The sequence below is a fragment of the Capra hircus genome, chromosome 18 (genome assembly GCF_001704415.2).
Source record: "Capra hircus breed San Clemente chromosome 18, ASM170441v1, whole genome shotgun sequence".
Taxonomy (NCBI): Eukaryota; Metazoa; Chordata; class Mammalia; order Artiodactyla; family Bovidae; genus Capra; species Capra hircus.
Genome location: NC_030825.1, coordinates 53,806,915 through 53,829,415, shown reverse-complemented (window position 1 = coordinate 53,829,415; position 22,501 = coordinate 53,806,915). Strand labels below are relative to the sequence as shown.

General features: G+C 56.0%; 3 protein-coding genes across 3 annotated transcripts in view; 1 reads left to right on the top strand and 2 right to left on the bottom strand.

Moving 5' to 3' along the window:
* Positions 1 to 7,332, bottom strand: part of PPP1R37 (protein phosphatase 1 regulatory subunit 37) — a 37,527-nt gene extending 30,195 nt beyond the window's left edge. The window contains exon 1 of the mRNA XM_018062574.1: positions 6,785 to 7,332. Within this exon, the coding sequence (XP_017918063.1) occupies positions 6,785 to 6,986 (202 nt within the window). The 5' untranslated portion in view covers positions 6,987 to 7,332. The remainder of the gene's footprint in view (positions 1 to 6,784) is intronic.
* Positions 8,975 to 16,216, bottom strand: GEMIN7 (gem nuclear organelle associated protein 7). Its single transcript, XM_005701773.3, has 3 exons — positions 15,953 to 16,216; positions 13,304 to 13,391; positions 8,975 to 9,779 (listed from the first exon to the last, which is right to left on the bottom strand). Exon 3 carries the CDS (start codon positions 9,772 to 9,774, stop codon positions 9,385 to 9,387), a length of 390 nt encoding a protein of 129 aa, XP_005701830.2. The 5' UTR covers positions 9,775 to 9,779; positions 13,304 to 13,391; positions 15,953 to 16,216; the 3' UTR covers positions 8,975 to 9,384.
* Positions 16,343 to 22,368, top strand: ZNF296 (zinc finger protein 296). Its single transcript, XM_018062573.1, has 3 exons — positions 16,343 to 18,793; positions 19,031 to 19,180; positions 21,283 to 22,368. Exons 1-3 carry the CDS (start codon positions 18,496 to 18,498, stop codon positions 22,266 to 22,268), a joined length of 1,434 nt encoding a protein of 477 aa, XP_017918062.1. The 5' UTR covers positions 16,343 to 18,495; the 3' UTR covers positions 22,269 to 22,368.

The following is a 22,501-nucleotide window of genomic DNA, read 5'->3' as shown; positions in this document are numbered from 1 at the left end:
AGACTGGCCTTTTCCTCCTCCTCGGATGCGCCTCACTGGCTCCGCCTCCAACCCTCTGCACTTCTTCCAGCTGCTCCTCACCTGGCTCACTCCAGTGATTTTTTTAGGCCTGAGACGGCCCCTTCCTCCCCAAGAAGCCACCCGTGCCTTGCCCATCAGCTCTTCCCAGTCAGGGTCGTGGGCACCCCGATTTGATTAGAACCGTTTACCGTGCGGCTCCCTTACTCAACCGTGACCTCTACGGAGGCAGGGCCTGCCTTCTTCCCCTGGCCCCTAACATCAGCATTCACTAAATGAGAGGCTGCACTCGCCTTCCGCCGGAAGGGACTGAGCGCGCACCACATCCCAACACGGGAGCACAGGAGGAATTCGGGCCAAGGCTGAGGACTGGGGAGCAGCGAGGACCTCCCAGGACGCTTGAGGTGCCCAAGAACCACAGAGATCCCCTCCTGAGCGCCACCCAGCCGATTCCTTCACTCAGGCTGCTTCTCGTCCCTGAGCTTCCTGGTGAGGCTAGAATGGTCATCTCCATCTCACAAAGGGTTATGGGTTCAAGACAAGGAAACCCCGCAGCAGGCAGAAGAGGATGCAGCCGTGAGCCAAAGCTCACGCAGCCAGGACTCGGGCGGAGAGCGCAGGCCCCCCGCCACACTGCCTGGCTTTGTGGCCGCCTCCAGCGACCTCGCCTCTCTGTGCTCCCAGTGCCTGTCTACAAACCGTGAAGACCGGCGCCTGCCTCCCGGGCGGCCGGGAGACATAACCGAGACACCCACTCAGCACAGCGGTGGGCGCGCGGGAGTAACGAGCGGTGACCAGGGTCGCCTGGAGAGCAGGGGCCTCCGCCTGGGCCCCTCCGCACTCCACTGCGGAAGGCCGCCCACCCAAATCCCGTTTCTGCAGTTACCGCAAGTCAGACGCTTCAGTGTGCTCTAGAACAAGTCTGCGAGGCCAGCCCCAGCCACCCTTGAACTGAGGTCTGGAATTGAGCCTTGGGACTGAGCGCTGGGCAGCTGGGCTGAATCAGGGGCCCTGAGCAGGACAGCCAAACCTGGCCGCCTGGGGAGCTTTCTAGAAACACAGATTCCTGGCCTCCATTCCCAGAAGCCGCCCCCGTCTCGGCCAGTCCAGTCCAGGGCGTCTGGCTCCACAGCTCTTAACACTTCTGGAGCCAAACGCCTGAGAGAGACAGGAGACGCCTGGTTCCCAGAAGCGCGTGCACACACTTTCGACAGCCCCCTTGGAGGACCAAGCGCCAAGCGCCCGAGGCATGGGGCCTGGTGCAGGCCCATCAGCTCCTCCGAGAGGCTTTCTCCCCAGGCCCTCGGCGGCATGAGAGCTGACGGAAAGCCTCACTCCCCTGCCTCTCGCCCACCCTCCTGGGCGCCAGACGCAGGTCACAGGGGTGACCCACAGTCTTCACCCTTCAAGAGGGAAATGTGACTCGAACACAAATAAAGTCCTGGAGGTGGAGAGAAGGGCCAGCCACTCCCCACACAGGCCCGACCACAGAGTCAGCCTCCCATGGGGCTTAGGGCTGGGCACCAGGCCATTCTACAGAGGGGACGGGGCTGGGGGGGGGGGGGTGCAACTGGAACTTGTCCACAGTCATGGCCGGTGTCTGAGAGGCTGCGGCTAACACTTCAGCGCTTTGCATCTAGACCCTCGCTGCCCTTGCTGCCTCTCAGCCAGAGGCCGAGACGGCTGATTGAGTTTCAGCTCAGAGAGGCTGGGCAGCCTGCCCAGAGTCACCCAGCTCGTCACCGACAGGACTGTCCCTGTCAGGGATGTCGGGGAACTCTTCTGACGGATAGACCGCAGGGTTTTGACGAGGGAAACGCTGGGGGAGAGGCGAGTGTAAACGCACAGCAGAGACAGCAGGGCACGGAGGCCAGGGGCTGTAGGCGGGGGGCAGAAGACTGGCGACGACAAGAACAGGCCCCCCCAGCACTCCCCGGGGACAGTCATCTCACTTAATCCTCATCGCCCTATGAGGAGGCATGACTGCCAGCTGTATTTCATAGGCAGAAATATCATTATGGACAGAGAGGACGACTGCCCAAAGTCACATGGCAGAGTCTCTGTGCCAGTGCCGGCAGGAGGAGGTGAGGGTGGGCCCTCCCTGGGGGAAGCACCAGAGCCACCCCCCACAAGGGCACTGGCTCCTCACCAGCCAGACCGCCCACCACTCAGGTAAAATGAGCCATTAGCTAGCAAGAGAGCCTCTGTCCACTACGGATAGGTTCCTTCCCACCTGTCAAAGCTGTTTCAAGGACTCAATCTGCAGCCCGGGTTTCAGTGAAAACGAACAGGATGGTGTTTCCACGCCCTCTGATCCTCACTGAGGAACACGACGGCCACTGTCCCCACCAGCCCCTCGCCCCCATCCCACCCCTGAAGCTCGGGTGGCCGGAGCTGGGCATGTTTGGGCCCCCTCCACCCTGCAGACGCCTCCACTCCACATGACGAGTTTCCTGGGGGGGCAAAGCTCCCATGCCCCCACTCCAGGACAGACTGCACAGGGTGGAGGTCAGGGAGCGGGGAATGAGTCATGGGCAGGACTGGGGGGAGGGGGGAGACAGCCGCCCAGACCGCGGCCGGTGTCACGTGCTCCCCGACGCCTGCCTCACCAAACCCGTGTCTCCTCCCCACATGGCGGTCAGCTGGGACTAGGGAGACAGCTGGGCCTCAGGTCACTCCTGCAGTTTGGTCTGAAGAGTCCCTGGTACAAGACCCTCAGAGGAGCTGGGACCGCAAGGCCTGCTGCTATGGATGGGGGTTGCAGCAGGCGAGCCCCTCCTCCATGGGGGCCCACTTCCACAAGTGTGTGCCAGTGTGTGCCACACACTGGCCCCAGCCTGGCAGTACGGAGGCGGCCCCCTCTCCAGCTTCACAGCCCATCCACCGGCAGGCAACTGGCTTGCTGCAGAGACCCCCCGGCCCCACCAGGTCCATCCCGTCCGCTCAGACATCCTGGAGGTCAGGTCAGCAGGACAGCGCTCACAATTTCACAGATGAGGAAACAAACCACCAGCTCAGCGAGAATCGGGGCTGGGCCGGAGCCATAGCACTCTGCAGCCGGGGCTGGGCAGGGAGCACACCGCGGCGAGAGGGCCCCAGGTATGGCCTGGCCTCAGCCCTTCTGCATGGCTGCACGCGCCCCTGGTGCTCATTCGGCCATGACCCTCATGTGTCTTTCGAGGGGCTGAGTGGGAATGAGCATGGACAGTGCCTGCGCTCCCATTCTAGATGGGGAGAGAGACCACCAGCACGAAACAAATGTGTATCTTAAAGGCAGGCGGCCTTTAGTGCAATGAGGCAGACAAGCAGGCCCCCAAGTTGGGGGCAGGCAGGGACATCACGTGACATGGGAGCCAGGAAAGGCCCTTCTGAGCGCTGGGCTGGGTTGAGCCTCAGGAGGCATGAGACCCTCCCACACCTCTTTCAAATGTCTGGTCTCCAGGAATTCCCCAAAACGTGACCTCTGACACGGCCTGACAGGGCTCCTGTCTCAAGCAGACACCCCCAGAGGCTCCCACCCAGCTGGGCCTCCACCTAGCCCCAGACCCAGCCTCGCCCACTGCAGCCAGAGGCTGTCAGGCCTGGCCAAGCTTTCTTCCTAGGGCAAGGCTCTGCTGACTGGGCGCCTGGTGCTAGGGCCCAATTCCTCCAGTGGCTGCTTGCTCCCAGCCTGGGGATGCTCCTGCACCTTGGGCCGGCGCAACTTCTCCATCTCTGCGATGGAAGAGCAGCTTCTGAATGATCTCTTCCAATTCCGATGTGCCAATTCCTCCTTCACCCTTGGCCTCGGGGTCGTGTCACCAGGGTGACCCCCTCCCTCACCCCCAGCGTGACCCCTCCCTCACCCTTCTCACAAGGGCCGGAGCTCAAATGACACCCTCTCTGCTTTCCCGCGGCTCACAGACCACCTCCAGCAAATCTCCTGCCCCTCCTCCAAGACCTGTCAACCCCTCCCTGAAGCCCCCAGCTGAGACCCTCAGTCTCTCAACTGGGCAAGCCCCTTGGCCCAACTTTCCACAGCCTGGCGAGCCTCTGTCTCCCTCAGTCCCAGACCAGCCAACAACTCCACTGTCCTCCCCAGACACAGGGCGACTCACCGGCCAGCACCACCAGGCCTGCCAAATCCCATCGCCCGAACTCACCAACCTCACCAATGCGCCTTCCCCTGCCTGAGAACTCCCTCCCCTGCCACCAACTCCTTCCCTCGCAGGTCAACCTCAGCCCCTCTCCCTGGCCCAGACAGACCAACTTTCCCCACCCTCCCGTAAAATCAACCCATTTCTCCAGGTCATCACCTCTCCACCTCAGACCCACTGATGTTTCTGGAGAGTGAGTGCAGACCAGTCCCGCCGTCCCTCCCAGCCACCATCCTCTCAACCCCTCCCAGCCAGGCACCAACTGACCCTCCTACTCAACATTCTGCCCCCCAACCCCCGCCTTCACCGCCTCTTCACGACTGCCCGAGACATTAAAAAAAAAAAGAACCCAACCAACCAAAAAAAAAAAAACCAGACTGAATCTGCCTGGATAACAGCAGCTGCTATTTATGTGGCAGGAACTTACAAGGACTATCTTATTTAATCCTCACAACTTTCCCACAGTAGAAATTAGCACCTCCATTTGCAGAGAAAGAAACAGGAGGCTCAGAGAGGAAAAATGGCTTCCCCAAAGCCCAACAGCTGCTAACACACAGCTGTTGCTCTTCTCGGAACCCGCGGGCCAGAAATGTTCCCCTACTCGAACCCCGCCCCCGGCCCGGACTCTCCAACTGCTGCAGCCACCACTGTGCTCCGGCCCACAGACGGAACATCTTCCCTTCCCCCGGGCCCGAGCCCACCAACCGACTGGAAGGTTGTGAAGCATGCCCCCCGCCCCCAACTCCATGAACCAACTCATCCAGGCTAGCCCCTAAAACGACCGGTAGCACCTAACGTCACCCCTAAAATGACCAACGATAACTGCAGCCTCATGAAGGCCCACCCTGGCCGACCACTTTCCACACACAACTTTATTCAGTCCTCTCTGAAACCCCGTGGCATGGCTACTCTCACCCACTTACAGGTGGGAAATCGAGGCTCTGAGGAGTTAGGAACCCAGCCTGAGGTCACGCTTTGGGTAAATGGGACTCAGGATTGAGCTGGAGCCCAGGCTAGCCACCATCCCGCTCTGCCTCTCCAGTTCTTTCCCTCCTGCTCTGAGCTCCCTGGACCGGATGCTATATCTGGGGCCTGTTCCCTCTTCCCTTCCTCAGCCCTAGTTCCCCAAGCCCTCCAACCTAACCTATCTTGAAGGCCGAGAGCCCAGGGACTTGGCTGGCTCCCAAGGCCAAGAATTTTAAATTAACCACTGTCTGTTTAATAATAACTGGCTGGGGAATTTCCTGGAGGTCCAGTGGTTAGGACTGTGCTTCCACAGCACCGGGCCCGGGGTTTGATCCATGGTCGGGAAACTAAGATCCCCTATTCCACACCATGCAGCCAAAAGACAAAACAAACAAAACACTAACAGGCCAAGATGGCATTCGCGGCCGCTCCTCGTGTGTTCAGCTTTCAGCTCCCACGCTTCCCACCCTCACATCAAAGCCATCGCTTTCTCCACTGCCCACAGAGCAGCAACATTTCTACCTCTCTCCCAGGGCCCACAGACCAACTTCTATAGACCAGGGTCCAGGCCGATCCCTCTCGTCTTTGGCTCCATCCCTGCACGAGTCCCAGACCTGTCCAGGACTCAACCCTGCCATCCATCTCTGGAGCCTCTTTTCACCTTCCCAGCCCTACAGATAAAACACACTCCTCCAACTACTCTTTCAGTTCCCACACAGAGCTGACCTTCTCTAGAGAACTTTTAACCTATGCAGTCGCTCTCTCCCCACCACACCTCGAGCCATCAAACTTCTCCAGCGCTCTCACCTTCCACCGCCAGCAACTCCAATGCTTTCTCGGGGCAGGCGGGACAGGGCTAGAGGGAACAAAACAAGGATAGCCCTCCCAGAGCCAGGCTCCAAAGTTCCTCTGCTCCTGAATGACTGACAATGTTCTGCTTCCCTTTTTTTTTGGGGGGGGGGGAGTAGGGGAGGAGAGGAAGAGGAGGCACGCGGTGACTTTTCTTCCTGATGCCAAGATCGAACACCTCCCTGGACTAACTCAACCAGCCCCAAACTGACCACCAACTAGCTCCTTTTTCTGGCAAGTTTGTTTACCTTGCCTCCCTTTCCCAGTCCCAGGACTGACTTACTCCTCTACCGCCAGGCTCCAAGTTTACTCCCTGTCCTCCTTTCAGCCAACGAAGTTGAGTCACGTGACCATCCCCAGCCCCGAGGCTTGCAGACCGACGATTGTAACCTCTTTCTGTCCCCATGGGCCCATCAAACTCCTCCAACTGCCCTTTCAGCGACAATGTTGACCCACTCTTCCTCGCCTGACTGTTCTATCCTTCTCTGAGGGAACTATGAACTCAAAGGCTACTTGCCCTCCTAATCAATCTCCCAAGCCACTAAACTTTCTTTGATTGCTCACCGTCTGAATTCCTCAAACGATCACCATCAGCGTCCCTTGGGGAGGGGAGAGAGGGAGTAACATAAACTAGCTAATGTTCACCTTCCCAACCCAACAGCCACTCCCTCTCTAACACCCTCCAAGCTCTAAACGGACGACTGTCTCCTTAAATCATTATTAGGGGCAACTTATTGAGCTCCACCTCTGTACTGGTCGCCGCACCGACTCCCAGGTCCCCAACCAGCCCGCCCCCGCGCTCCAGCCGTGGCTACCGTGTCTCCAGGGGTCTTTGGGTTCCACAGCTCCGGACACGATATCTTCGTCGGAAGGGAAAGTAACGCGCTTGGCCGCAGCCTTGAGGCGCCCGTCGGCCGGGGGCGATGCGGGGCCGGGAGACGGGGCCTCGGCGGGGCCCTCCTCGGCTTCGCCGTCCGCGCCCGGCCCGGGCGGCGCCTCCTGCGGCGGGATCTCCATCGCCGCCGCCGCCGCCTCCTCACGGGGGCCCTGGGGACATGCCCCGGGCCCCGGACTTGTCTCTCCGGGCCCTCCCGCCGTCCCGGGGCATGGGCTCAGCCACTGCTTCAGGCGCCGACTCCGTCCCCTCTTCTGGTCGTCGTAGCCGTCGCCGCCGGGAGCTCGAGCGCGCCTCCCCCGAGCCCCGTGAGCGTCTGCTCGTTCGCAGCCGCACTTTCGTTAAGGGCCAGTGAGCCCGCCGCATACACGGAAAAGCAGAAAATCAATTTAAGTTATTTTCAGGTAGAGTTGTCTCGTGCGTTGTTAAAGCGGGTACCAAAAAGCAGAAAGAGCCACGGGAAAAAGAAACGTGAGTAGTGAATCTGCAGAGCCGGAACTGCAGAATACGAGGGGCGGGGCGAGATAGACGCCGTCTCCCGGAGCAGCGCGCAAGCGCGAACCTAAGCCGCTCCCCCGCCCCACGCCTCCCCGCTTCAAAGTAGGTAACTAACATTCAGGCCCTCACACATTCGTCACGAGCTCAGGCAACGGAGAAAGGAGTGGAGGTGATAGGAATAAAAACATATGCTTGGTGAGGCTAGGCCAACTGGTATGGAGAGAAATAAAGGGATGGAGAACTTGAAAGGCTATAGGAGTTGTGTTGATTATATGAGTACAGGTGATGGATGCTGACAGAGGGAACCTCTGCCTGGAGACAAAGCCTGTCTCCATTTGCTGGTTAGGCTCCAGCTTTCCATTTGCAGACTGCAATTTCATCAATGACCCTCTTTGGATGTTGTGGTTATACAGGCGGTAAGTCGTGTCGGGCTCTTTTGTATAAATTGTATTTTATATAAACTTAAAAACGGAAATGTGAGTCCATAAGGTGTTCTAGCCTTAATTTAGCTTTTTTTTTTTTTAAGAAAAGAAAAAGCTGGACGAAGGAAGAAATTCCGAAAGCAAGGGACGAATCTTCCAACCGAAATACCCGGCGATGGAGCAGGTAGATCTCGGAGCCAGTAGCGAACAAGCACGAACTCAAGCCACGCCCCCACAAGGGCTGACTCAGTCGTTTACTATTCGCCTCCACACTTTCTCCGCTCTATCCCAACCCAACCATAACCCTGGGTGGGCGGAGCTAAAACCAAAAAAGGTGCGCTGGGGAGGAGCAAGTGACGTCGTCGCTAAGGCAACTCGAAATCTGGGCCCAGGAGCCGCCAGAGGTAGCGTTGTGAATGAACAAATGGGAGCTGAGGCCCTGCACAAGCTTCATTCAACTTCAGTGGTTGCCGCACCTTGACCACTGAAGATGACCAAAGCAAATCACATCTATATTGAACGGAATCTTCACTTACATTCTTAAACTGATGGGACTACAGAGGGGGCAGAAATTACTTTTTAAAACAATCTACTGAGGGAATTCCCTGGAGGTCCAATGGTTAGGACTCTGTGCTTCCCCTACAGGGGGGATGGTTCAACCCCTGGTATGAGAAGTAGATCCCAGTGTCATGGCCAAATAAAGTAAATCTGCTGAAAGACTGCTAGTAATGGGGCTAGGTAAAGTGTGTGAAATGGACAGCCAGGCTACAAAGCCGGGGTTAAACGGAGAAGGGGCAAAGTTTCACTCTAACCTTTAATCCCCTTTTCCCCAACGGTGCTGCCATGCAGGGTTTGACCCACCTAAAGGCTACCCACCCAGAGGCCAGGCAATGGGAGGTACCTCTTGTATGTGACCATGTGACCCAATTCAAGTCATTCCCCTCACTGTATACAAGCCAGCCCACCAGAAAAGTCCAAGTCTCCCAAGTCTGGCATCCAGGTCACACCAGCTGTTCCAGACTAGCCATGGTCTAATCCCCATATCTTTATCCCAGCTCCCCCCACTCACATGTCTTCCCCTTCCTGACCCAGCTCCACAGATTCAGCCTTTCAATAGCCACCCTTTCACTCCCTAAATCTGGCTCAATCCCTATAGGCTATATTAAAGAGAAATAAAACAAGAAGCAAAGTTTCCTGAGATAACTGATTCCTTGGCAGGAGGGAAGCATTGGGGAATATTTCCAGGGTGGCTGACCTTTGCACCCTCTTCAATAGATAATTTCCCATTAGGTAATCTGCTATCCTTTATTCCCTCCCTCTGTCCCAAATCTTCAAGAACTGGCATGGGGCCCATATATCTGTAGAGTTGAGAGTTCTGTGAGGTAGAGCATTCCTTTCAACAGGATGTAGAACCCATGGGTTTGCAGAAGTTTACTGACTACACCCTGGATGTCCAGAGATGTCAGAGTTGCTTGGAGCTTGGTGCGAATTTCCAAGGGGGTTCTGAACTCTCGGGCCCAGAGGTCCAAGCTCAGGAACATATGGAGGCCTGGGAGACTGTAGCTACGCCCAAGGCAGAAAGATGAACACGATGAAGTCTTTATGGCTTGAAGGTGTATGAGATAATGTCACTACACCGGAGCAGTGCTTCAGCCTGCACGCCTATTGGAGTCTGCAGCTGCGACACGTAGAAATTGGCCACGTCCAGGTCGGTGGCTCCGAAGTGGGCAATCACCTGTACACCCTCGTGCAAAGTGAAGCACACCTGGCGCCCCACCATGGCCAGCAGGCTGCGGAGGTAGCGCTCCCGAAGGGAGGCTCGAGCCTGCTGTTCCCGGAATTCCTGAGATTCTGGAGGCTCCAGGACTTCAGGGACTTCCGGTTTCAGGGGGGCTCTGCGTCCATCGGGAGCAAAGCCTCGGTTTGAGCCATCAGGACCCCGGGGGAGCCGGAGCACAGGCACAGGAGTGGCCACCGGAGTCGGCATCATCCTGGCTGTTGGGTGAAGAAGCAGACCAGGGAGTCATTACGGGGAGTGTGGAGCTACAGGAAGAGGGGGCTGGGGGCAGAGGCCTATCTACCCCATCTTCACTTAACCTGTCCAAAACCCCACTCCTAAGTCCCCCTTCTAAAATCTGTACCATCCCTCAGCCAGTCACCCCCCTTCCCAGGACCTAGCACCCCCATTTACAAGGTCCATGAAAGCAGGGCCTTTGCACTGCTTTTTAAATTTTATTTTTCAAGTTTTTGGCTGTGCCACCCAGAGGATCTTGGTTCCTGGACCAGGGATCGAACCCATGGCCCACTGTAGTAGAAATGGGGAGTCCTAATCACTGGACCACCAAGAAATTCCCTGTACTGCTTTTATCCCCAGTCCCTGGCAATAAATATTTGCTAAAAGACCAAGCCGTGACCTCTCTCACAAACAGCCCATCCAATCTGTTATTTGTGGAGGCAGGCGTGACAACTCACTCCAGTATTCTTGCCTGGACAATCCCCATGGACAGAGGAGCCTGGGGGACTACAGTTCACGAGGTCACAAAGAGTCAGACACGACTGAGGGACTAAGCACAGCGTATCTTCCAAATAAGTTCCCATTCACACAGGAGTCAGCTCAAAAGGGGGATTTTTTTTTTAAGGGTGAAATTTTTTGAGTCATACTTATTTTAAATAAATAAAAGAAATAAAGGGAGGAGAGGGGAAAGTCCTTACCATGCGTTTGAGAAGGCCCAGGATATCTGCAAAGTGTTAAAAGTACCTCCTCAGAAGATATTCCTTGTAAAGACTTCAGAGTAACTTTGCAGTGGAGAAACATGGTAGACACCACTCTAATGCTGGCATTAAAATCAACACGTACAGTAATGGGGCAAACAAACACCAAGGGCATCCTGATATGACACACTCAGGACAGGGCACCCCTTCCATGGTGGTCCTGCCAAAAATGGATGACCTCAATCTATTGAGGCAACTCAAATTGAAGGACAGTCTACCAAAAAAAAACCCCCCAAAAATTAGCCTGGTTCTTCAAAAATATCCAGATCATAAAAGACAAATGTTGGGCGGGGCCGCAGGCAGTTCCCTAGTTAGGGTTAACCAGTGGTTAGGATTTGGTGCTTTCCTAAGAGTGTGTGTGTTAGCTGCTCAGTTGTGTCCAACTCTTCACAACTCCATGAACTGTAGCCTGCCAGGCTCCTCTGTCCATGGGATTCTCCAGGCAAGAATGCTGGAGTGGGTTGCCATTTCCTTCTCCAGGGGGATCTTCCTGTCCCAGGGACTGAACCCACATCTCTTAGGTCTCCTGTGTTGGCAGGCGGAGTCCGTACCATCTGAGCCACCAAGGAAGTGGCCTGGGTTATACCGGCTTAAGGAACTCTAACCGGGTTATTCTTGGTTAGAGGCGGCAAACAAGAAATGCTCAGGGAGAAAAACATATATTTTAAATTTAAAATATATATATATTCTTGCGAGTCCTTTGGACAGCAAGGAGATCCAACCAGTCTATCCTAAAGGAAATAAGCCTTGAATATTCACTGGAAGGACTGATGCTGAAGCTGAAACTCCAGTACTTCGGCCACCTGATGTAAAGAACTGACTCATTTGAAAAAACCCTGATGCTGGGAAAAACTGAAGGCAGAAGGAGAAAGGGACGACAGAGGATGAGATGGTTGGATGGTATCACTGACTCAGTGGACGTGAGTTTGAGTCAACTCCGGCAGTTGGTGATGGACAGGAAGGCCTGGCGTGCTGCAGTCCATGGGGTCGCAAGGAGTCGGACACGACTGAGCGACTGAACTGAACTGACTGATTCCCAACCTAATAGTTTTCACTCTGTCCAACAGCTCAGTCTAGCCACTGTCATCCCCTGCCTGGACTATTGAAGTCAGCTTCTCACTGGACTCCGGATCCCACCTTCACCCGCTGCCAGTCTGTCCTCACACACAGCCAGAGGGACCCCACTAACACCTAGGTCAGATCACATCCCTCTTCAGCTCAGAGTCCTCCCCTGGCTGCCGTCTTGCTCAAAGTCAAAGTCCTTACCACAGCCCTCACGGCCCTGTGTGCTCCGGATCCCGCCCGTGCCCTGGCTTCACGCCCCTGCTTACTCTCTCCACCCGGCCGCACTGGTCTCCCTGCTGGTCTCAAGCACGCCTGGCGTGGTCTCTTCGTGGGCCCTGGTACCGGGGTTCCCTCTGCCTGTACTGCCTTCTCCCCATTCCCAGGGCAGCCTGTCTTCAAGATCTCCCCTTCAGCCCCCTTCATCTGCGTCAGCTTCTTCACTCTTCGGAGCATGCCCCTCTCTTACACGTGATGTCTATTTACTGGTCTGCTTATGGTCTTTTTCCCTGCGAGATGGCTGCCTCCCCACAGGTAGCGACCTTGCTTTTTCCCCTCTGCATAGCCCCAGTCCTGGAACATGGGGTGGCATACAGACCAGACTCCTTAAATACTGTGTCTGCTGGAATGAATGGAATGGAAATCGAGCTCTCAGGCCTGCTTAGGTGGGTGACCTCAAGCAACAGACGTTTCCTTTTCCACTGTGTAGAGAAACGGCACCAACAGCCACCTCCACTTGGTATCAGGATTCAGCAGGCCCATGCACCATCGGTTCATGACCCCACACACTAGGTTCTCCCTAGTGTCATTCAAGTTACACTTGAATAACAACTGTATGAGTACTGGTACTGCTGTGTGACCTGGGGGGAGTTGCTTAATCGGTCTGTGCCTCAGCTTCCCCATCTATAAAACAGACTGACAAGAGGACCAACCTGACAGGGTTGCCATGGGGACTAAATGACCTAACAAACGTGAAAGTTCAGCACTCGCCTATAACATATTACATGCTACTACACTGAGGTTGGGTTTCTTTTTTTTTTTTCAAGCATAGTTGTTGTGCTAGCTTTTGGTATACAGCAAAGCAATTCAGTTATATGTATATATATAAGAATATATACATAATTCAGTTATATACATATATTTTGCTCTTTAGTTGTTAAGTCATGTCCAACTCTTTGTAGCCGTATAGATTGTAGCCCACCAGGTTTCTCTGTCCATGGGATTTCCCAGGCAAGAATACTGCAGTGGGTTGCCATTTCCTCTACAGGTATCTTCCCTACCCAGGAATCAAACTCATGTCTCCTACATTGGCAGACAGATTCTTTACCACTCAGCCACCAGGGAAAACTATACATACCCTTCTTTAGATTCTTTTCTCTTATATGTTATTACAGAAGATTGAGTATAGTTCCCTCCTGTGCGATGCAGTAGGTCCTTGTTGGTTATCTATTTTATATATAGTACTGTGCATACGTTAATCTCACACTCCTAATTTACCCTGCACCCTGACCGCTGCACTGATGCTGACTGCATGTAAGGAGATGCTGGCATTGTGGGCAGGAGAGAGGACCTGAGTTTCAGGCAGTGCACCCCTCCCCCTGCTTCAGTCCCCTCCTCTCTAAAGTGATTCACTGAAGTGACTGACATGAATCAGGTACCCAGTGTCCCATCCCAGGGACACTCACCATACAGAGATGACTGGGATTGTCTTTTTCCTTGTGAAGCTCTTCCTGTCTCGGCAGCTCAACTTTCAGCTCCTTGCATGAAAGGATCCTGCAGAGAAATGAATCAACGTTTCTCAACTTCAGCTCTAGGTCTGATCTCACACCTCCTCTGCTCAGAGCCCTCCCATGGCTCCCACGCCATCTGGCCAAAAGCAAAAGCCCTCACTCCAAGGCCCTATCAGCTCTCTGATCTCATCTCCTTCCCCTCTACCCTGTCGTCACTGTTGTCAGTCCCTGAAAATGCCAAGCACATTCCTGCCCCGGGGCCTTTGCACATGCTGTTCTTACTGCTTGGAACCCTCTTCCATACATGAGACATATATATTTCCAGATACATGGCTTGCCTTCCTCCCTTACTTCACTCAGGTCAAACATTCCTCCTTACAGGGAGGAAAATAATAGCCCTTTCACCGTGCAGTATCATTTTTTTTTCCACAGCACTATCACCTCCTGACAATATGCATTTACTTGTCTGCCTACGTGCCATCTGTTCTGCCACAGAACGTAAACCTTTGGGAGAAGGGACATGTCCAATTACATCACAAGGGCTGGCAACCAGGGGTCACTCAATAAACACCTGTGGAAGGATTCACTCCTTCTGTTATCCAAGCGCTTGCTCTGCGCCTGACCCACACTGGGTGGTGCTGGAGACCCAGGTGGGAACCAAAGGGCCCGGCCCTACTGTCCAGTGGATGACACACACTAGGGCTCCAGACAGTGACACCAAGAGTAGGCAGGGCTGGAATGAAGGAGCCCGGGGGCCTCATGAGCCCAGAGGCGACACCTGGCCCTGCCTGGGTGGGTAAGAGGTGGTTTCCAGGAAGGGGCTCGGGAAAGAAGGCTCTGATAAGCTCACATTGGAGCAAGGACCAGAATGGAATGAGGAATTGAGCCATGAGGAGATATGGAGGGAAAGCATTCCAGTTGAGAGGACAGCAAACTCAAAGCCCATAGAAGGGTGACTGGGTGATAGTAAGGAGGCCAGTGTGCAGGAGGTGCGGGCAGGGGCCTTGAGGACTGGGGTATCTCTGAGTAGAGGAGGAGCAGGGTCTGACTCATAGGATCCCTCTGCCTGCTGCACAAAGAATGGACTGTGAGGGGCAAGGGGAGAAGCAGGGAGCCCAGTGAGGAAGCCAGCTCACTGGGGAAGGCGGAAGATGACTATCTGGGGCAGTGAAGCAGGCGGGGAGAAATGATTGGATTAGGCTATCTGTTGAGGATTGAGAGCCCTCACTATTTGCTAACGCACTGGGCAGAGCCAAGGAAGACTCCCAGGTTTCCACCTGATGGGTAAGACCACAGTGAACAATGAATTACTGGGACTGCTACATGTTCATTATCTCACCACAGATGGCTGTCAATGAGATTAAGGGATATGTACGCTTTCTAATGTATCTGACCACTGCATTCCCAGTTTAGTCCAGGGTCACCAGCCCCCAGGGCTTTCTCCCAGCACTTGTAGGTTAACACTTGAGTGTTTTAGGAGAAACACTCCCCTCTAGGGCCGATGGGAAATATGCAAGTTGCCGAAGAGTTCTGTTAAATTCCTTAGTAAAACAAAATTAAATTAAACATGGGCCAGCATAGTTTTTGCTACTATGGAGGAAAAAAAAAAAAAAAAGATTTGGTCATACCTGCAACAATCCCCATTTTCCCAAAGAGGAAACTGAAGTTGGGTGATGCCAAAGCATTTACTGGGTGCAAGCTGGTGACTGACAGGAAAAGGGAGCAAACCCAGGTTGGTCTACCAACAGTCAGGGCCATCACCCCTGCCCTATGCAAAAGGGCAGTTTTTTCAGTGAGCAAAGGAGAGCCATTGAGGTCTGGGAGTGACTTGATAAGAAACTGGTTTGAGAAAGGTCACATAGGGTGTGCCCAAGACAGCAAAAGCAGGTATTCTTCCTGGTGACCAAACTGGGAGTCCTTAATCCTATCAGTCTCCAAGCCAAGGATTTCCTGCCCAGGTTTCAGGGGGAAAAAAAAAATTGGATCCCATTCCCCACTAGAAAAAACTACAGTGCCCATCACTTGGATCAATGGCAGGGGCAGGAGACTCACAAACTTCCATCCTCGGGGGCCTCAAAGTTCACTTTCTAGAAAATAAGAATGGTCGGCTCCGTGGACAAACGCTTAGCTAAACCTTCAATGGCCAGGGTTGGAGACCAACTGAGCTACCAGGCTAACAGCGAAGACTCTAGACCGAATTCACCGACATAATGACCTGCCTACAACCACCACCCCAAGGGCTGGCCCGGTCTGGATACAAATTAGTTAAACGGGGCGTCGGGTGAGCATCTGGACACCGAGCGCTGAATCCCCCGCCCCCCACCAGGGCTGGTCAGTTTCCTTTCATTTCCGCCCCGGCCACCCGTCGCTCTCCTTTTCTCATACTAAGTAGGTCCTCCCGGCCCGCAGGCGTCCACTCCCCACTCCGCCCTGGGCTGGACGTTCTTCCTACCTCCCGACACAGATTAAGCCAACGATTCTGCTCCAGGAAAAGCCGGAGTCTGAGAACTGCAGCCATTATTACTGTTATTATCGTCGTCGTTATTATTTTCCTGAGGGGTTGCATTCCGACCTCCGACACCTCCCCCCTCCCCCGCAACTCACCCCGGGCGCAGGGATGTCTCCGCTGCTGCGTTGGGAGTGCAGTCCCTCCCCGATGCAGGTGTTCGGGGACTAGAACTTCCCAGTAGTCGGTGCTGCCAGCGCGGACCCGCCGCCTCCCGCCGCTCGGGGTCTTACACGCGGGCGAGCGTCCCGTGCTGGGACCATGGAGCCGGATCTTGCTCGCGACCCACCACTCTGAGATTCACGGCGGCTGGCGCCCCTACTTCCGCCGGCGCTCCAGCTGCAGAGGCCCGGGCAGGCCGCTAGCCTCTGAGCCTGGGTTCCGCCCGCGCCGCCGCCGCCGCCGCCCCACGTGGTCGCGGGCGCGCGGGCGCGGTCTCGGAAACCAGCACAGACCCGGGGTGCCACCCAGCCAGCGGCTTGACCCTGCGCTTAGCTCTTGATCTACCAGTCTGCGAGGTGTGGAGGTCCAGGATGTCCATTTTACAGAAGAAACTGAGGCTCCTCTAGGCACATGGGACTTGGCACCCCCACCCCATACACGTGCACACTCCTACCCCTCACCTCCATTCTGAACCCCACCTTCCCTTTGAAACCTTGAGATCATGCTTTCAGCAGCCACGCACCAGGAAAAAGCCTTGCAGAGCAGCACCTGGGAGAGACCAAAGGCGGTCATTTTGCCCAGCAGGACTCTCCATAACCCTGTCTTGAAAACTGAGGCCTTGAAAGGCAAAATGTCTGTCCTGAGTTGGAAACGCACTGCTCTGGGCTCAAAATGCATTCTTCCCCACGGTTTCATTAAGGGAGGGGTGTTGTGGACCTCGGCTTACCACCGGATCCCCAAGACCCAGTGCCTGGTACACAGACCCTCTACAGATATATTTTGGAAAAAAATGCATATAGAAGTAGCTCAATACACAATCTGTTAACTGAACTATGAACCATTAGGAGCTCTGTTCCTGAACAAGATGGATTTGGCTCCGTCCATCTCAGAACCTACATTCTAGAGAGATTGAGAGAGATCCGATAGGTTATTACATGAACAAATACACCAACAAGGTCCTTCAAGGCTTGACAAGGATGCAAAAGGAATAAAATAAGGAGAATAAGATAGGGGGTAGCAGGTTGGAGGAGCGTCTTTATTTGGGCCGTCATGGGAGGTAGCATTGAAGAAGAAGCCACCTTGGGTCACAGATGGGAAACCTGAAGCCCAGGAGGGAACTGGGGACAGATGGAGGTCACGGAGTGTAAATTGTAAGGCCTTCGGCAGGGTGGGGCTCTCTTAGATCCTGTGGTCAGGGAGGTCCTCTGGTCTTTAGAGGAAGATTGAGCTGAGACCTGAATAACAATATGAGGGGGCCCTCAGGCTTGCAGCGGGACTCCAGGAGATTAGCATGTGAAATTCCCTCAGTGTTGGGCTGAGGACGCAGCCGGCAGGCCAGAGCCAACTGACCCTGGCCCTGACCTCTGGGGGGTGGGGGGGGGGGCTTGTGTTAGGGAGAGGGGAGATAGGAGAGTAAACAAACAGTTCTAGATGGTGATGTGGTCGGTGCCAGGAAGAAAAGAAAACTTACAAGGTTGGAGGGTGGGGCAGGGTGTTGATGCCACTTCAAATAGCGATCAGAGAGCAGCTTTGACAAGGGAAGTTGGAGGAGGCCCCAGCGGAAGGAGGCTATTGGTTGGCTATTTGGTTTTAATGGCGAGTCCAGGTCTAGGAGCAGAGTCAGTGTATATGATCATGACCCTCCAGGGCTCCAAATCCTCCCAAGGCTTCCGTCTCAAAAAACCCGAAGACTTTAAAGTGGTCAAAAGATGTCCCTGGAGCTGACCTTGTTTTCTCACAGAACTCCGTCAATACAGAACTTAATTTACAGAACTCCTCGAATACACAGGCCTGGCATGGGGAGAAAACTGAGGTCCCAACCCCACCCCAGTAATCCTGTCCCTTTATAACCCTTCCTAGCTCCGCGCCAGCCCCCCATGGCACTTGTGAACAGCACTTCATATTTCAGTTTATCTTCTGGAGACTCTGTCTTTCAGAACGAATAACCTGCAAGAGGTCAGGGTTATTGTCTGTTTTTCTACCCTGCTGCATCTTAGTGCTTAGTCCAGAACCTGGCACATAGTAGGCGCTTAACCCTTGTTTACGTAAGGAATTTTTATTGTAATGCATTCAGTGGAATAGGTCAGATTACTATCAGGCGCCTAGCTAGAAACTTGGCCCCTACCATTTTCTCGCTTGGGGGTGTGAGTGGGCAGCTTGTGCCTCAGTTTCCACCAGCCCGGGAACGGGGTCAGGAATAGCTGTTTGTGCGTGGTCGCGTGAAGTCTTATCTTTAAAACATTCAATCGTTCAGCCAAACGCAGGGGTCACGGTCCTGATTGAGTTTGGCTGAGGGCGGGGCAGTCCTCTCCCGGCAGGCCCCGCCTCGGTGGGCGGAGCCACGGGCCGGGCCAGCACGTGTAAGAGTTCGCTGCGGGTCGCCGCAGTCACTCACCTGGGCGCCTCGGTCTGAGCGCGCACGCCTCGCGTGTCCTCCGCCCGCCATCCGCCAGTCCGTCAGTCCGCCTGCCCGCGACCCATGTCCCGCCGCAAGGCCGGCTGCATGCCTCGCCGAATAGAACCCTCGCCCGCCGCCAACTCAGACGACGAGATGGAGATGCGAGACCTCGTCATCGACGTGAAGCCCGAGCCGGACCCGCGGCCCCTGCAGGCCCCGGGGTTAGGGCCCTTGACCCCGAAGGAAGTGCCCGCACCAGAGCGGTTCGAGAGCGAACCCCGCCACTGCGCCGGCCCCGTGCCCGCCGGCGGCCTCATCCACGCCCTCAGCCTGAGCAACCAGTGTTCGCCGTGGACGCCGCTGTCCCTGAGCCCTCACGGTGAGCGCCCCCTACACCAGCCCCGGGCCAAGCTCCCTCCCTTCCCTCTCGGGTGGGACCTCCTCGGGGCACCGACCCCCGTCCCCCTCCCCCCCAGCTCCCGGCCCCTGCCTTAATTTCCTGGCCAGGTCCTAGCCTCCAACCTGCCTTTTGACCTTCGGGTTTCCCCTCTTCCTCTGAACCCCCAGGCCCCATCCTGGCCCCACCCCACGCTCACCACCCGCTTCCTCCCTGCAGACCGCCAGCCGTGGACCGACAAACATCCAGATCTGTTGACCTGCGGCCGCTGCCTGCAGACCTTCCCGTTGGAGGCCATCACTGCTTTCATGGACCACAAGAAGCTGGGCTGTCAGCTCTTCAGAGGCCCCAGCCCCTGCCAGGGCTCAGGTGAGTAGAGCCGGGATGCAGTCACCGGTCTCAAGTTCAAGGGCCCGGCTTCCTGTGGGAGAGGGGCTGAGCTGGACAGGCGGGGCAGTGAGCACTACTTCCCCTTTCTGGCTCCCCACCGGGTGCAGCCTAGGCGTGGCCACGGCCTGCCCTGTCCTAGGGCTGAGACTAGTAGTGGTGAGGGGGGTAGGTGGGGGCGGGGCTGGGCAGGGGAGGAGGGCCACCCACAGGGTGTGGCCAGCCCCAGAAGACTGGTCTGGGGATTTGCCATACACACACCCCCAATCTGGTTTCACTTCTCCTTCCCCTTGGCCAGAAATAACTGGCCAGGTGGCTGGACCAGTGTGGCAGTAGGGGGGACCTCTGGGGAGGGCAGCAGCCTGGGGGAGGGGAGCCGAGGCCAGCTGGACTGGGGGTGTTATCACCCCCTTCCATTTAATGATCACTTCTCATCGAGGTGCTGGGCATTTGCTTGGAGTTGGGGAAGGGGCTTCTGGCCTCCCTCTCTGATGGAATCTCCCAGCCTTGCATGCCCCTGTTTTCAGCCAGGTCCTGGGTGTCTGGATACCTGGGCTCCCAGCCGTGGGTAGGAATTAAAACCCTTAACTTGGTACTAGATGTCTGGCGAGCTGAGCTTTTGGTCAGCATCGATTGTGAAGCTCATACACAGCTCTGGATTTCTAGCCCCTGTGCCATGTGCCCCTGGGATTTGTGAGAAATGGAATTATATTCAGGGCTGGGCCAGGGAGAGGGTCCTGCAGTGAGAGGGGGAGGGGGGATTTTGATTGCAGCAGGGAGGCTGGCCCGGTGGACAAGGGTGGGGCTGTGATGGGATCATGGGAACAAAACACTCCAAGGTGCTTGGGCTTGGGAGAATTGTAGACACCGATGGGCTTCCCAGGTGGCTCAGTGATAAAGAATCCGCCTGCCAAGAAGGAGATGTGGTTAGGTTGATCCCTAGGTCCAGAAGATCCCCTGGAGAGGGGAATGGCTACTCACTCCAGTATTCTTGTCTGGGAAATCCCAGGGACAGAGGAGCCTAGTGGGTTATAGTCCATGTGGTCGCGAAGACTTAGTGACCAAACAACAGTTAATGCTTATAGAGGGCTTGATGGACCAGAACTCTCAGCTATTCTCCATCTGAGGTCACAGCAAGTCTAAAAGGGAGAGGACCCCTAGGATGCCCATATTCTAGCAAATGAGGAAACTGAGGCTCAGAGATGTGTATTTCTTGCCCAAGGTCACACAGCTTGGGGGCAGGGGAACCAACTGGAAGTCAGGACAGGCTGACCCTGTCCAACCCCCACCTGTGCTCCTGACCTGTGCATCGGGAAAGCCGCCCCCATCCAAAACATAAAGGCAAAAGGATCTGGAAGTACGTTACTAATAGTACCTGAGGGTCAAAGGAAAACGGTGACTGCTAAACTTCTCATTTAAACCTTGGCACCCTTGTCTCTAAGGCAGGAAAAGGGGATCATGGATGGAACCCAAGTATATGGGGCCTGGCAGAGACATCCAGTTATCAAGAGCTGTTTTTACGAGTAAACCAATAATTTTTTCTAAAAAAATTTTCCTCTCTCTCCCACTCCCTGGGATTTCTGGATTGAAACCCCTTCCTAACTGTGACCTTGGGGAAAGGTCTCTTTGCCTCAGTTTTCCCATGCGGAAAATGAAAGCCTTCTCTCCTAAGGAAAATTTTAAGAGGGAGCTGCGGGTGGCAGGTGCCCAGGAGGCCTAATTAGGTCAGCCCTTTGTGACCCCAATATAAGCTAGCACTCCTCTATCCATCCCTCTCCTCTTTTAACCTTTTCTTGAAGACTTTTCAAACACAGAGGGAGTCCCCAGGGACTCATGTACTGCATGGATTTTCCTTGCTCCCTATCTGTCCGTCCCGCTCTCTGCACACCTTCCCCCCGGGAGGGCAGGGGGCCTGGCCTCTTCTGCTGCCTCTCAGCTGCTGGACCAGAGCCTCTCCCACCTCATGTCCAGCTGGCAGCTGTGAACTGCAGCTGCTCCGACTTGCCGGTCACACTGCTTCCTGGCCCTTCTCCCCTCTCCAACTTGCCAGTCACACTGCTTCCTGGCCCTTCTCCCCTCTGCAGAACGTGAGGACCTGAAGGCCTTGAACTGCCTCCGCTGTGGCCGACAGTTCACGGGAGCCTGGAAACTGCTGCGCCATGCCCAGTGGGACCATGGACTGTCCATCTACCAGACGGAACCTGAGTCCCCGGAGGCCCCACTGCTGGGCCTGGCTGAGGTGGCCGTGGCCGTGTCGGCCGTGTCATCGGTGGTGGGGCCCGAAGCCGAGGTCAAGGGCTCCCGGGTGGGGTCCACCCGGCGGAGCCCCACCTGCCCCGTGTGTAAGAAGACCCTCAGCTCCTTTAGCAACCTCAAAGTGCACATGCGCTCGCACACAGGCGAGCGGCCCTACGCCTGCGACCAGTGTCCCTACGCCTGCGCCCAGAGCAGCAAGCTCAACCGCCACAAGAAGACCCACCGGCAGCTGCAGCCCCATAGCCCCTGCCTGGCTGACACTGGCCAGGAGCAGGCCTCCACCGCCCCTCCCGAGCCCGCCGCCCATGCCGCAGCCCCTGCCAGCGTCCTCCCGTGCAGAGGAGGAGAGGGGGCTGGGGCAGCCGCCATGGCAGGGGTCCAGGAACCCGGGGCTCCTGGCGGTGGGGCTCAGGCAGGCCCTGGTGGGGACGGCTGGGGCCCTGAAACTAAGGAGCAAAGAACGGACCCGGAGAAGAACCAGAAGACGTCACCCAAGAAGCCGCTGAAGCCAGCGGGCAAGAACCGGGGGCCGGGGCCTGGGGGCAGCTGCGAGTTCTGCGGGAAGCACTTCACGAACAGCAGCAACCTGACAGTGCACCGGCGCTCACACACGGGCGAGCGGCCCTACGCCTGCGAGCTCTGCTCCTACGCCTGCGCCCAGAGCAGCAAGCTCAACCGCCACCGCCGCATGCACGGCCTGGGGCCCAGCGGGCCCCGCTTCGCGTGCCCCCACTGCTGCGTGCCCTTCGGCCTGCGGGCCACCCTGGACAAGCACCTGCGGCAGAAGCACCCCGAGATGGCTGGGGACGCCTGAGCAGAGGGATGCCCCCCTGCCGTCCAGGGCACTACGATTACCCACCTTTGTGACCTCCTATCCTTCCCCCCAGCCCATGAGTAAAGCCTGCCCGCAGCTACACATGTTTGGACTCTGGTTTTCTTGGGGTGTCTGAGCTGGGGTGGGAGGCTTCCCTCCTTGGGGTGGACAGCTGGACAGACCGGTTTGGAACGATGGGGTGAGGGGAGAGGCTGGCCCCCAGCGCCTGGGGC

Bases quoted from the DNA above. Each gene is read 5' to 3' on its own strand.
- ZNF296 (XM_018062573.1), top strand. From the start codon at position 18,496: ATGTCCCGCCGCAAGGCCGGCTGCATGCCTCGCCGAATAGAACCCTCG. The intron at 18,794-19,030 runs GTGAGCGCCCCC...TCCTCCCTGCAG, and splicing joins GCTGTCCCTGAGCCCTCACG to ACCGCCAGCCGTGGACCGAC. The intron at 19,181-21,282 runs GTGAGTAGAGCC...TCCCCTCTGCAG, and splicing joins CAGCCCCTGCCAGGGCTCAG to AACGTGAGGACCTGAAGGCC.
- GEMIN7 (XM_005701773.3), bottom strand. From the start codon at position 9,774: ATGATGCCGACTCCGGTGGCCACTCCTGTGCCTGTGCTCCGGCTCCCC.